Raw genomic sequence first — 15,236 nt, 5'->3', positions numbered from 1 at the left:
GCAGTTCTTCTCTTAAAGCCCCTTCCTTCCATCTGTTTTTCAAGGCTTGGCCCCAATCACATCAGCTGCATGACAAATTACCCCCAAACTTAGTGGCATAAAACAATGGTAAACATTTATTGTCTCTCACAGTTTTTATGGGTTATTTTGGAGAATCTTGGTGGAGCGTTCTGGCTCTGGATCGTTCATAAGGCTGCATTCACCCGTGCAGGTGGAAGATTCTGCTTCCAAGGCTGGTAAGCAGGTACTGGCTCTTGGTGGGAATCCATAATTCTTCTCTAGAGTTGTTTGAGTGTGCTTCGTAGTTTCCCTGAGAGCAAGCAATCCAAGAGACCAAGGTGGAAGCCACATTGCCTTTTATGATCTGGTCTCAGGAGTCACATGCTGTCACCTTCACATTCTTTCTGTCACAAAGACTAATCCTGATGTGAGGGAGATTACACAAGGGCATGAATACTGGAAAGCAAGGATCATTGGGGAGGATAATGGAGTATGGCTAACATAACAACTCTTCAAGAGGCTTTCCAGATTCTCTAACTCCCTGTGCCCTTTTCTCTGTCCGCTATCCTGTGCATACCAAATTGCCTGATTGTTAACGGAGATGTAAAAATCAGAGCTCTTGGATAGCTTCCAATAAAATCACATTTTTCTTAATTATTAACTATTATAAAGTGTGGACCTGAAAAATTGCTTTGGTTAATTATCAGAGGGCATGTACTGAGGAAATTTGTTCTCTAAAATCTTAAGTTGTCAGAAACTCTGTTGTTTCAAACTCATATTAGTGAGAGAGAGGGAGATGTAAACCATCGAAGTAAGTCACTTTGACTTGGAGAAGCTGCCTCTGAGTTTCAGAAAAGGGGTTTTTGGACACAACATTCTACATTGCTCTTAAATTTAAGTTACTAAGGGAATAGAACCCAGAGTAGACTTCTCAACTCAGGTCTGATTATTAACTCTTTATATACAGATCTGATTTGCTGAGTCTATTAAATACTGTTTCATTTAGATTTTATCTAAACTCCCTTCTTCTAATAGTATAATGACCCCCATTTCTTCCTTTTTTTTTGGAGACACACCCGTAATTCCTCTGCTGTGTGGCATCCTCTCTGTAGCAAGTTAATAAACTTAACTTTGTTGGGTTACAGGTTTGTCCTTTGTGGTTTTACCTGATGGGCTTTATGAACAGCTAAAATTATTTGAACACACATGAACTGATTTCATTTTTTTAGAATCGCTTATGCTTTTTGAACAAGGGTACCTTTTAGAATATCTTGCCCAATGAGTCATTTTTATCTTTCCTCTGATCTGTAGTCTATTTCCTAAATATATCTTTCCTCTAAACTTGCATGCCCTTCCTTCATTGCTACAAACTTCAAGATAATATGTGACTTTCTCTTATGGTTCCTAACACTTTTATGTTACTATGCAATTTATTGGTGAATTAGTAATATTCCCTCTTGTCCTCTTGCATGGCTCTTTCTCTGTCCTTTAGGATTCAGCTACAAAATCATTTTCTGTCAAGCCCTAATTGAAAGTCCTTGTCAAAACTAAACATTTTCTTTTTTCATGCTGTCATAGTGCTTTGTCCATACCTTTAATGTGACACTTACATATTTATAATTTTTTTCAGGGGCACCTGGTGTCTCAGTCGGTTAAGCATCCAACATCAGCTCAGGTCATGATCTCACCGTTTGTGGGTTTGAACCCCACGTCAGGCTCTGTGCTGACAGCTGAGGGTCTAGAGCCTGCTTCCGATTCTGTCTCCAATGCTGTCTGCCCTCTCCTGTTCACACTCTGTCTCTCTCTCTCTCAAAAATAAATAAAACATTAAAAAAGATTTAAAAAAATATTTTTTTTTTCATATTTTTTCCTCCTCTACCAGCCTTTGGAGAACAGGGATTGTGATCTGTTTATCTTTGTAACCTCTGTGCGTACCAAATTGCCTAATTGTTGAATGAGGTAATGAAAATGTCTACATGCCAAATGGAGAATTTAGTAGAAAGCTCCACCTTCGAAAAATGTAAACAGTTAAGCCCCCACCCCCTTTGTGATTCTTGTAATCTGTATTAGGTTATCTCCCAGTTTATACTGGGAAAACACCTAGGAAAAGTTTTGTGGGCTGCTTTAATATGGGCTACTTTAACACGTAGGCTACTTCAATATGTTTTTATTATGCAAGGTTTTATGCATTTATTTTCTGACTCCAGCTTCTTTAACCGAAGACAAGGATTCACTAAGTTACTGTACATATGCCAGTCTAAATGCTAGGGATAATGATTTCTGCAGCATAGTGCCAGCCAGAAGAATGCTGTAATCTGTAATGCCCTTCTGATTCTGGGAGTAAGGCCAACACTCCCACAACGCACGATTGTTATTTCTGAATGTCCCTTTGCAAAGAACAGTGTTTCTCAAGCTTTTTGTTTGATCAGACCCACATTAAAGAAATACACTTTATCACTGCTTGGGACACATGGATACAAGACTGGAATAAAAATTTCTCAAAACAACTCGTTTACATGTGATGCACTATGAGATTTTTCTGTCGTCTATCCTTACCGATCTCTCTCTCCAACACACATAGACACACAGATGGTCTCAATCTACCAAACTGATTCCACAGTCCCCTAGAGATTATAACCCTTGGCTTAGAAAAACTGGCTTGCAAAAAGGTTCTCGATTTGTAGTCATTCTTCCCACATTTTCCTATATCTCTTCGGAGTTTCCGAATTTTCGTCTGAATAATTACGGTGCCTTCGGTTTTGTGTAAATGTTCTGTGATGAGGCCATTCCCCTTCTTCCTGCGCTCCTTTAAGAGGGTGGTAACGGCCCTTCACCGTGCAGGGGGGGAAAAGGGGAGGTGGAGTGGCAGGTCCCACCAGGTCCGGTGCAGGGCAGGCTCGCTTTTCCAGTTCTTGGGAAGGGTCGGTGTGCGCGGAGGTGGGAGTAGAGGTGAGGCAAGGGAAGCAACCAGGCCGGGGAGAAGTAACGAGCACCAGACCAAAGACCCACAGCATCTCAGCGCCGGCAATCCCGGCGACCCTGCGGGGGTCCGCGCGTGCGCAGAAAGCATCCCAGGACTGTTCCGGCCTCCGTGGCGCCCGCGCGCGCTCCCGCCGAGCTGAAGTCGGTGGTGGGCTCCAGCGCGCGGGCGACGCGGCGGCGCGCGCTAGGGGGCGGTCCTGCGCGGCCGGCACCACCCTCCATCCGCGCGCCCCTCTCCTCCCAGTCTGCCCCGCGCTTCCTGCACTAGGGTGTCCGCTGCCGCCGCCGTCGCTGCCGCCGCGTCCCCGTTCCCGTCTCGCTTGCACTGGCGGTGCTATGGCGGCCTTCAGCAAGTACTTGACGGCGCGAAACTCCACGCTGGCCGGGGCCGCGCTCCTGTTGCTCTGCCTGCTTCACAAGAGGCGCCGCGCCCTCGGCCTGCACGGGTAAGAAGGCCCCTGGCCGCGCCGCCTTCCCGGGCCCGAGCGGGCGCGCCCCGCGCGCTCTCCCTTCTCTCCTGGCGCCGGGTGGCGGGTCCCTTTGCCCGGCGGGGTCAAGCGTAGAGGCCGGCCACGGCTACTGCCAGGTTCCAATGTCAGGGTGTCTGGATTTCCCTGCGGCGCCGTTGTCCCCAGTGTTCCCTGCGCCCCGCACTCTGCCCCCGGGATGTGACTCCCCACACCCTCTAGCAAACCTGTGCCTCTGCCCCGGGGCCTCGTTTCCAGTGCTCTCTGTGCCTTTTCACTGCCTCCAGGAGTGTGAATCTTTCTCCAGCGCCCGCTGGCATTCTTGTGCCCTGGCCGCGAGGCTGTTGCCCCCAGCCCACCTGCTGTGCCAACTTTCTGGGTATGTTCTAGTTTTGTCATCTCATTTCCTGAGAGACCGTGGGTTTGCCTTGTGGACGTGTATGTATGATTTGAGACTGAGAATTGTACTCGCCAGGCTGGAGGCTGTTGTCTCAGTCACTTGGCTGGGGTTTGACACGATTCCCTAGTAGTTGCTGTTGAAAGTCGTGATGATGGTTCCTGCCAACTATCCTGGGTCCATTTGGCAAGATTGCTTTTGTAAAGTGGTTTCCCCATGGAGGTGGGTCAGTGAACTCCCTAGCATTTCATCCGGAAAGGCTCAAGTGGTTCCGTAGTATTTGGAAAGCAAGTTTCCCTCCCCTGGCTCTTGAGGTGGAAGGTCAAAGTGTGATTTAGCTGGGGGATCAAGATCCTTTTTGATTATGTTCCGCTGCTTTCTCCTCGAGAGAATCTTAAGGTTTAGCTTTAACTTTGGGCGATTGTAAGATAAGAGGAAGGAAAAGAGTATTGAGTTACTGTTGTGGGGTTACAGACATAATTTTTTATTAGCTGGGAGACACTTGGCTTCAGCAAATGAATGAGGAAAGGTTACTTCCCAAGCTTTCTTGCCATTCATTGGATATTCCATGTTAAATCTTGGCATACCGCTCTCATGTATTTTATTTCATTCATCTCCCTGGGCAGGTACTGTTTCCTCTTGTTTTTGTTTTGCTTAAAATGTCTGACTAGTAGTAGACTTAGGACTAAATCACTAAGAAGTGACCTTCCTTTCATGAAGTGTTTACTAACGTTCTCCTAGAAGTCTTCCCTATCTTACTAAGGTTTGAAGTGATGGTCTTTCTTTTCCTTTCTAAATTTGATTAACAAAGTTGAAAATGATCTGCATCTTTGTCCAGACAATACAGCCCCAATTTACTTTTCTTCTATTCAATTTGCTTTTAAAATGATTTATTCTGGAAAATATAAACAGTTTTTTTTCTATTGGATTGTATGCTTTCTGAGCTCCCAGTTGGAAATGGAAGTTGTTATCTGGAATATGTCAAAATGTTAAATGCTATAAAATAGCGTTGAATTTTATTAGAGAAATGTTTCAGTGCATAGAACAGGTATTTTAGTGTCAGGTAGGGGATTTGAGGACAGCTCTAACAGATCTGGCTTACTTTGTTTTATCAGAGTATTACATGTGTAATGTGTTTGTCTGTAATATAGAAAAGTACCCATAAGTGGAGAGCTTCAAGATTTTTACAGATAGAACTCACTCATGTAATCAGCCTTCAGATCTGTACCCAGATAAGAATATTATCAGCATCTCAGCATCTCTTCATGTCCTTTACAGTTACAGTTTAGGTGGCTCCTGATTTATAAGACCATAGATCATTGAGTAAGGAAAGTTTTATTTTATTTTATGTTATGTTATTTTATTTTACATTTACTTATTTTTTGAGAGAGAGAGAGAGAGAGAGAGACAGAGGGAGACACAGAATCAGAAACAGGCTCCAGGCTCTGAGCTGTCAGCACAGAGCCTGAAGCGGGGCTTGAGCCCACGTGCAGTGAGATCATGACCTGAGCCGAAGTCGGACAATTAACAGACTGAGACACCCAGGGGCCCCGAGTAAGGAAAGTTTTAAATATAATCTCCTGGGAAATAGTAGCAAAACAATACAATAGAAATGGTTTTACTGAATTTTAGGTGTTTTTATCATTTACATTTTATTGTAAAATGCGTTAAAACTATCTTTTTTGAGAAACTTAGTAAACTTTTTGGGGGATTAAATTATGCAACAGTTAATTTACTGAACAGAAGATTGTTAACCTTGTGTATTGGCATGAGTAAGGAAAATCTTTATTTTCCACATTAAATATTTTGTGGGAGGAGAATGCAAATTAAGAGCCGATAAGCATGATGTTTAAATTACTGAGATAAAGTAAGTGAATTACTTTAAAACCATTAAGAATGGCATTGAGTCTATTTTTGTAGATGTTATATTTCCAGAAACTTTTGGAGATCTTTCAGATGCTATCTTTGGCTGCACAGTTTGAAGATTAGAAGATTAGAAAATTCTGCCTTTATATTTTACTGGCTTTTCGGGCATCGTTTGTAACAGGGCTAATTAATTTTCCTATCTGGTGCTTAATTAAGGAACCTGTGGCTGCTTGACCTTTTTTCATCTGTGCTTTTATTTTTTTTTTATTTAAAAAAAAATTTTTTTTTTAAAATTTATTTATTTTTGAGACAGAGAGAGACAGAGCATGAGCAGAGGAGGGTCAGAGAGAGAGGGAGACACAGAATCCGAAACAGGTTCCAGGCTCCGAGCTGTCAGCCCAGAGCCCGATGCGGGGCTCGAACTCAGGGACCACGAGGTCATGACCTGAGCGGAAGTCGGACGCCCAACCGACTGAGCCACCCAGGCGCCCCTCATCTGTGCTTTTAATAATAAGTTTGTCTTAGAAGATATCCCTTAGAATCAAATAGGTAATAGAGCTAGAAAAGCCACTTTAAAAGTTATAATGTCACATTATTCCAAGCATTAGGAGAACAAGTAATTTAACTTCCTGAGTTATTTTTTAGTTTTGTTAATGCAGTTTTTTCAAAGTAGGCAGAATAACTACCTATATATACACTTCACTGAAGAAGTACCATCAACATTCTGCCATTCATGTTTCATCTATAGCCCCTTGCCTCCCACTCCTTATTTTTACAGATTTTTAGGTAAATATATATATTGAACAGTATAAATCTTGCTTATACATTTTTTACGTAAATGCAGTACAGCAGTGTAACATACCCCTATCATAAATGAGAACATTTTCGTCTTCCTAGAAAGTTGCCTTGTGTTCATTCCTCACTACAGTATACTTTTTTCACCTTAATTTTGCTTAGTCATACATTTTATTTTATTTATTATTTATGGGGAATAGTGGAATCTTTATTTATGGATAAAGGAGAACGCATAATCAGTTGAAAGGAAGTTAATGGGTTTCAGAATGTTGTGGGATGGAGAGTGTGTGTGTGTGTGTGTGTGTGTGTGTGTGTGTGTATGTATTACACACACATTAAAAAAATGTATGACAGGGATGCCTGGGTGGCTCAGTCAGTTAAGCATCTGACTCTTGATTTTGATGCAGGTCATGATCCCATGGTTTGTGAGTTCAAGTCCGGTGTCAGACTCTGTGCTGACAGTGTAGAGCCTGCTTGGGATTCTGTCTCTCCCTTTCTCTCTGCCCCTCCCCTGCTTGCACTCTCTCTTTCTCTCTCAAACTAAATAAATAAACTTCAAAAAATATATGACATCTTAGAAAGGATACATTTTTGTTAGGGAGAAGAAATTTAAATGCAAGTTAGTTAAAAATGTAAGGTGGTTACAGAATGCATTGTACAGACAGATATGCCTTAGAAGTTCTGAGAAAGGGGAGATTAATGTGTTTGAGAAAAGTTAGGGAAGGTTTTATGAAGAATATGAGCTAAGCCCAGAAAGGGGGTAGGAATGGATAACTGCAGATAAATTGAACGTTAATAGCAGCCTTTATCAGATTTTTGTTGCATTTTGTGATATGAAGATGCTTTGTAGTTCCTTTTTAATCCAGCTTCCACTGCCACCAGAACTCTTTTTAAGAAACACAAATATGATCATGTTATTCCTTCATTAAAGTCTTTTGGCTCTTCTAAAATACAAAATTCTTTTTTAAAATTAAAAAAAATTTTTTTGATGTTTATTTTGAGAGAGAGAGAGAGAAAGAGAAAGAGAGAGAGAAAGAAAACGAGTGGGTGAGAGGCAGAGGGAGAGAGAGAATCCCAAGCAGGCTCCATGTGGTCAGTGCAGAGCCAGACTTGGGGCTCGAACCCACGAACTGTGAGATCATGGCCTGAGCTGAAGTTGGACGCTTAACCAACTGAGCCACCTAGGTGCCCCTCTAAAATGCAAAGTTCTTATCATGAGAAAATCGTGTTCATGATCTGGTTCTTTCGTGCTGCTTCTTATCCTCATCCAGCCAAATGGAATAGCAGTTCTGAGTAGGAGAGTTTGCTCAGCCTTTGCAGTTTGATTGCAATAACTGTCATCCCCACTACTTCTCCCCTACCCTTTGGTGTTTATTTTCTTTCAAAACTCAGTCCAGTTAACACTTTCTCTTAGGTGTTTTCTGTCTTTTCCTGATTTCCAAATTGATGTTGTCCTTTGCTCTAATGATACTCTAAGCATTTCTCGACTTTAGTAGTTAGCACTCTGCCCTCTGTATTGTAGTAGTTTGTTTTCTTGGCTTCTGCCTGCATCATATTGAGTCTCTTGAGGGCATGTACTGTGTCATTCTTAAATTCCTAGTTTGCATATGTTACAGGATAGACAATTAAGTGTTTTATGGGGTACACAAATTACATAGGGTAATTGAGGAATTTTTAAGTGTAATTGTCTGATAGACAGTTGGAGATGTAGGAGCAGTAAAAACATGAGTAGAAATTACATGAGTGGGAAATTATAAGCCAATTTTAGAGGGCAGACAAAGACACCAGTCTGCACTGCTGTAGTATTTTATGATCTTAAAACAAACAAACAAACAAACAAACAAACAAAAAACACGAAAAACAAAAACAGAACAAAGCAGTTTCTTTCCCTTCCCATGAATGCTTGTCAAGTTCAGATTTCTCTTCCTGAATTTCAGAGCCCTCCCTCACCTGGTCTCACCTTACCTGGCCAATCTTATCTGCCATTGCCTGCCAATGAGTACTCCGTGTTCCAAATAGGCAATTTTGCACTGTTCTCTGAACAGGCCATACTCATTCTAGGTTTTGAAGCTTTATTCATATTAACCATCCTTGGAATATCTCTAGATTTTCTGTTTTTCAGCTCTTATCCTTTAAGGTTTAGGTTAGAGTCACCCTTTTCGTGAAGTATCATTCAACAACTCTGGATGATCTAAATAATGATTCTTTTAACTTTCTGAAGCATGAATTTAGCATACCTTTTCCTTTGGATCAAACCATTTTATTGAGGGGCTTCTGCAAAAGGTCATTAGGCTGGGAGCACAGTGAGATCTGACATCTGCAAGCCTGGCTGGGAATCTCTCCAGCTTCACATGTGCAAAAGGTGAGGCATTTTTAATTGCTTGACTGGGTGTGAACTAGTTGTCAGCTATCAGGGTATAGCTAAGTAAACCAGCTTATAGAGTGATCCTTTATCCTTTTCAGAGCCCGGTCTATATAGATGGTGGGAACACTGTTTCCTCCCCCAAATATTTTTCAGGAGTTTCAGGGAGATTGTGTTTTTCTTAATTACACCTTATTTCACTTTTTTGTCTCTGCTCTGTTTTATTTTATTATTTTTTTAATTTTAAAATATATATTTTCATTTTTTTAAATTTATTTTTTTTAAAGGTCTTATTTGTAATTAATCTCTATGCCCAATGAGGGGCTCAAACCCATGACTCTGAGATCAAGAGTTGCATGCTCTTCCAACTGAACCAGCCAGGCACCTCTAATATGTATATGTGTATACACACATATACGTATACATATACACATATATATATTTTAACTCTAAGTATAGTTGACGTACAGTGTTACATTAGTTACTGTTTTACAACATAGTGATTTTACAAGTTTATTAGTTATGCTTTGCATCACAGGATAATTTTTACCTAGCTACTGTCACAGTACAATGCTGTTACAATACCATTGACTATATTCCCTGTGCTGTACCTTTTATCCCTGTGACTTATTCATCCCGTAACTGGAAGCCTGTACTTTCCACTCCCCTTCACCCATTTTACCCATCCCCCGCACTCCACCCCTATCCCTCTGGCTACCATCAGATCTCTCTGTGTATGAGTCTGTTTCTGCTTTTTGTTTATTTGTGTGGTTTTTTGGGGGATCCCACATATAAGTAAAATCATATAGTTTTTGTCTTTCCCTGATTTATTTCACTTAGCATACTGTTGTCTGAGTGCATCCATTTTGTCTCAAATGGTAAAATCTCCTTTTTTATGGCTGAGTAATACTCGGGTGTGTGTGTGTGTGTGTGTGTGTGTGTGTGTGTGTGTGTGTGTTTACCACAACTTTATCCATTCATCTATCAGTGGGTGCTTAGGTTGTGTTCATATCTGGCTGTTGTAAATAATGCTGCAATAAACATAGGGGTGCATGTATCCTTTTTTTTTTTAATGTTTATTTTTGAGAGAGAGCGCAAGTAGGGGAGAGGCAGAGAGAGAGGGAGACAGAATCTGAAGCAGGCTCCAAGCTCTGAACTGGACGTGGGGCTTGAACCCACAAACCACAAGATCATGACCTGAGCTGAGTTGGACGCTTACCCAACTGAGCCACCCCGGCGTCCTGCATGTATATTTTTGAGTTAGTGTTTTTGTTTTCATTGGGTAAATACTCAGTAGTGGAATTAATGGATCATATGGTATTTCTATTTCTAATATTTTGAGGAACCTCCATACTGTTTTCCACAGTGGTTATACCAATTTACATTCTACCAACAATTCATGAGGGTTCCCTTTTCTCCACATCCTTGACAACACTTGTTATTTTTTGTTGTTTTGATTTTAGCCATAGTGACAGGTATAAGGTGGTATTTCATTGTGGTTTGTTGGTTTTTGTTTGTTTTAAATGTTTATCCATCTATTTTGAGAGAGAAAGAAGGAACCCCAAGCAGGCTCCACACCCCCAGCACAGACCCAGATGTGGACCGGAACACATAAATTGTGAGACCACGACCTGAGCCAAAATCAAGAGTTGGACACTCAACTGACTGAGCCACCCAGGCGCCCCTCTTTGTGGTTTTGATTTGCATTTGCCTGATTAGTGATGTTGATCATCTTTTCATGTGTCTGTTGGCCATTTGTATGTCTTCTTTGGAAAAATGTCTATTCAGATCCTCTGCCCATTTTTAATTGGATTATTTGTTTTTTGCCTTTTTTTTTTTTATTTTTTATTTTTTTTGGTTGTTGAGTTGTAGTTTTTTTTTTTATATATATATATTTTGGATATTATCAGATATATCATTTGCAAGTATCTTCTCCCATTCAGCAGGCTGCCTTTTTGTTTTGTTGATAGTTTCCTTCACTTTGCAAAAGCTGTTTTAGATCCCATTTACATGGTCTCTCTTTTTTATTTTTTCATCTTGTCTCTTGAACCTGTCTTTTTAGTATCTGCCTGGATTCCTGTAAAGCATCAGCCACAAAGCAGGTAATTGTGGTAGAGTTTTATTGAAAATTTGGGAGTGGTGGCAGGAATTATATCTCAGCATAGCGAACAGCTTAAAATGGAGACATTCTTTTATTTATAAATTCCTTTGATATTTCCACTGTTTTAAGTTTGTTGACTATTTTTCCCTGAGCCTCAGCCATGTGGCCTGTTGCTAGATCTTCTCTGTACCTTTTGGATATTCTCATATCTCTAGCTTCTACTCCCTGTACTCCCTCCCCACTAACTTTACAGCTTTCCTGCATACTTCAAATTCAGCTTTCTTTCCTTCCTGAGATCTGTTCCTTTCAAATCAAGCTCTAGAAGGGGCTGGCTTCCCTTTGCTCAGTTTGACAGGCCCACTAAATGTTTTGCAAAGTTCAAGTATGAGTCAGGTGAGGGGCTGGAGCTGCATAAGACTCTTGGGATGAACTATGAATGGAGTTTTTAGGCCCCATTTAGAACCTCCGAATAAAAAGATGGTGGTTAAGCGAAAGACCTGAAGGAATTTGCCAAGAAAAGCATCTGTGTACTGAAACCAACTAATGCAGGTCAAGTCCAGAAGCAGTGTTCTCAGAACAGTAGAGCTGTCTGGGGTCTATTGGGCAGGGACTGAGTACAAACTCTTTAATTAATTACACTTCTCAGTTTCTGGCACATTAGCATCACTGGCCAGGCATTCGTTTTCAAGGCTTTTTGTACTTGCTGTTGCCTTGCCTGATATGCTCTTCCCCAGGTACCACACTGCTAACTCCCTCCCCTTTTTCAGTCTTTCTTCAGATAACTTCTCAGGGAGACCTTCCAATGCCATTCAGTTTACAAAAGCATTCTCGATACACACACTGTCCACTTTCCTAGCTTTTCCTTATCAGTCAAATGTGATATTTATTTTACATATTTATCTTGTTTATTATATGTCTCTGCCTTTAGGATGTAAGCTCCATGAGGGCAGCAATTTTTGTCTGTTTTGTTTATTGATACAACCTCAGTGGCTAGAACTATGTCTGGCATATAGTAGGCTTTCAGATAAAAATTGTTTAATGACTCTGTTTCTGAGATGCTCATTTCTTAGGGCTGTGGTTACTTTTATCTTAAATAACAAATTTTTCTTGCTATGAATGTTGTCTTTTTAAGTATATTATGAGCCATTTAGGAGCTGACCCCTTTTATATGCATTGGTAAAACAAGTCTTAGAAATTTATAAAAATGGTATTATTGTTTTATAATCTGTTTTTCACAGTTACAATACAGTGGAACAATACAGTGGAAACATTAAAGACAATTAAAAAAATTAAATTGTCCATAATGTCGTCACTATAACATACATATTGTTTTTATTACCTCTTATTTCTCATTTATATGCATATAGTTTTACATAATTATAATGTATGTGTTTTGCTGTTTTCATTTAACATGTAGACATCTTCCCTATGTTTCATCATTAACTTCATAACTATAATTTTAAAGAAGTACATACATACTCTTTCCTGTGACTGTATCATAATTTATTTTGGGCATCTAGTTTGCTTCTGTAATTTTTCTAGATAATACTAAATATATTTGCAGGTAAACATTTCTGTCTCTGCAGAATTATTTCCTTGGAATAAATTGCCAGAAATGCGATTATACAATTAAAGCTTATGAACTTTTCTTAGTTCATGCCACTATTGGGTTCTCAAAAACTGTCGAGCCTTCCTAAAAATTTCCTCAAAGGTGCCCCTGAAAATCTCCTCAAGAAGCCTTTTTGAATTGATAGAATCATTTACTCTCAGAGTTTGGAAGGTATTTAAGTTACTAGGCCTCTGTATTTTTTCCGTTGCTGCTTTCTGAATATGATACTCATTCCTCCACCTCTTAAAGAAGAAGTCTAAAACTCAGTATTATTTTAAGTGTGGTCTGACTGACACAGAGTGGAATGGCTTGTTATCTCCTTAGTGATCCTAAGCTTTGTTAAAATCAGGGGAATTACATTTATTTTTGTGACAGTCGTCAATACTCTTCACTCATATTTAGCTTTACACAGTTGTTTTCCCTCCATTTGCCTTCCTTAACCTGTTGTTGTATTTGATTTTTTTTTTTTTTTAATTAAAACTGGGTGCAGGTATTTATGCTTATCTTTGGACATACCACTTACTCTAAATTTTTTCTTTTTGATCCTGCTCATTTAATTAATATTCCTTCTGTATATTTTCTCAACAAATTTAAGTTATTGGATAGGACCAAGTATAGAACAGTGGATTTATACCTCTGTAACCTTTCTTTAATTGATACTCTTTGGGTGTTGGATTGGTTCTCATCTTCAACTTACCGAGCACTTTTCACACCTTTCCTTCCAGTAATGACCTGGCACTCTGACAGTAGGGCAAGGAATCTAATCCATACTGGGCCAGTTAAAGTCCTTTAAGTTGTTACTACTGGAGGGTCTTTCTTTTCTGGTCATGGAGCTGTGAAAATGAGACCTTAATGCTGTATGTGGCATTGGTTTCTTTTGCGTGGAAAAGGTGGAGAACTCCTGATTTGGGCCATCGTCAAATGCTTTGTAGCATAGTAAACAAAGGTTACAGAATTTTCATGATCCCTTCAGAGAAGGGAATGAATTTGGTTCCACATGACTTTTTGGTGAACTTGTGCTTGTTCTTAGAATTTACCATTTCTGATAACTGATACCATGTTGTCCATTTGGATAAATTGTAATTCCACCCGCCCCCCCCCCCCCCATCATTGTCACTCTCATCCATGACCTGAAGAATATCATTACCTTCTAATCTATTACAATAAAATACAAGCTGGAATTATGAAGAAGAAAGATAGGCTCTTTACAGTTTTCTTTGCAATTATATATGCCAAATTGAATTTTATAAAAATGGGTACTGTATTTCTCCATTGTTATTTCTTTTGCAATGATTTGCATGGAATGTTAGAGTTGTTTAAAAATGGCATTTCTAGTCATTTCTACAAAAAATTTCACATCAGGCCCTTGCTTAAGAACATTGCTCTCATTATGACAGTCTTTTTATGAAGAAATCACTTTTGTTTTAGGCATTTCTGTCAATGATCCAGCCTTGCATAAATGCAAGGATAAAATTCTTTTACTAAGTGATGGTTGTGCTCTTCAGTGGGAACTAATGTACATAGTAAGAACATTTGAAGTCTTCTTAAGTACAACCATAGTGAGTGTGTTTAAAAATGGTTTATTTTTTGGGGCGCCTGGGTGGCGCAGTCGGTTAAGCGTCCGACTTCAGCCAGGTCACGATCTCGCGGTCCGTGAGTTCGAGCCCCGCGTCGGGCTCTGGGCTGATGGCTCGGAGCCCGGAGCCTGTTTCCGATTCTGTGTCTCCCTCTCTCTCTGCCCCTCCCCCGTTCGTGCTCTGTCTCTCTCTGTCCCAAAAATAAATAAACGTTGAAAAAAAAAATGGTTTCTTTTTATTTGTTATATAAAATGTTTATTTTTGAGAGAGAGAGAGCATGCAAGTGGGGTATAGGCAGAGAGAGGGAGACACGGAATCTGAAGCAGGCTCTAGGCTCTGGCTGAGCTGTCAGGACAGAGCCCGACACGGGGCTTGAACTCATGAATCATGAGATCATGACCTGAGCCAAAAGTCTGAGGCTTAACCAACTGAGCCACCCAGGGGCCCTTAAGTGTTTTTTTTGTTTGTTTAGAAACATGCATTAGTAATCCTTTTGCTAGATTAACAGCTTTGAATGAATGCAATTAAATTAGTATAAAATTGAAAATAAAGCTCATCAAAGCATATTCAGCTAATTTGGTATCTGTTGTTACCCTGGGAGACTTCACATTTGAGTCTGACTTTAAGAGATTTTAGTGTTTTGCTAATGGGCGTGGGGGGGGGGGTGGAGGGTAGGGGTAGAATGTCTTCTGTGTGGGGAAAACAGCATGAGCAAGGGCATGGAGTTAATGGAGTTATGATTTGAGAACAGACTGTGAAGACATGAAGCTGGAGGTATGACTATTAACTATTTATTGAGCACTTACCATATTTTCAGCATTGTTCTAAGTATTTTACATTTATTCCTTACAAATGGTCTTTTGGGATAGTTGTTTTACTATCTTCGTTTTACCAGTGATGAGTCAGGTAAAAATGGTACCTGATTATGAGAGTGTTTCAGTTTGAATTAGCCATGTGGAAGGTAAAAGACAGAATAAAGCATTTTTATCAAATCCTTCAGGTGGGCTTAGATTCAAAAGAATAGTCAGTCAGTAGTCACTCAGGAGTTAAAAAAAAAGTCTGAGGTTCAATGCAAAATTA

General features: G+C 40.1%; 1 protein-coding gene and 1 pseudogene across 2 annotated transcripts in view; one reads left to right on the top strand and one right to left on the bottom strand.

Moving 5' to 3' along the window:
* LOC125171715 (poly(A) polymerase alpha-like) overlaps positions 1-3,014 on the bottom strand; it is a 29,527-nt pseudogene extending 26,513 nt beyond the window's left edge.
* Positions 2,922-15,236, top strand: part of ABCD3 (ATP binding cassette subfamily D member 3) — an 82,375-nt gene continuing 70,060 nt past the window's right edge. Inside the window, exon 1 of one of the 2 annotated variants that reach the window (XM_047870649.1) lies at positions 2,922-3,428. In XM_047870649.1, coding sequence (XP_047726605.1) covers positions 3,319-3,428 — 110 coding nt within the window. In that variant the 5' untranslated portion in view covers positions 2,922-3,318. The remainder of the gene's footprint in view (positions 3,429-15,236) is intronic. The other variant, XM_047870650.1, reaches the window with a different exon arrangement.

The sequence above is a fragment of the Prionailurus viverrinus genome, chromosome C1 (assembly GCF_022837055.1).
Source record: "Prionailurus viverrinus isolate Anna chromosome C1, UM_Priviv_1.0, whole genome shotgun sequence".
NCBI lineage: Eukaryota > Metazoa > Chordata > Mammalia > Carnivora > Felidae > Prionailurus > Prionailurus viverrinus.
Note: the sequence above shows the minus strand (reverse complement) of the source record. Positions and strands in the feature narration are given on the sequence as shown.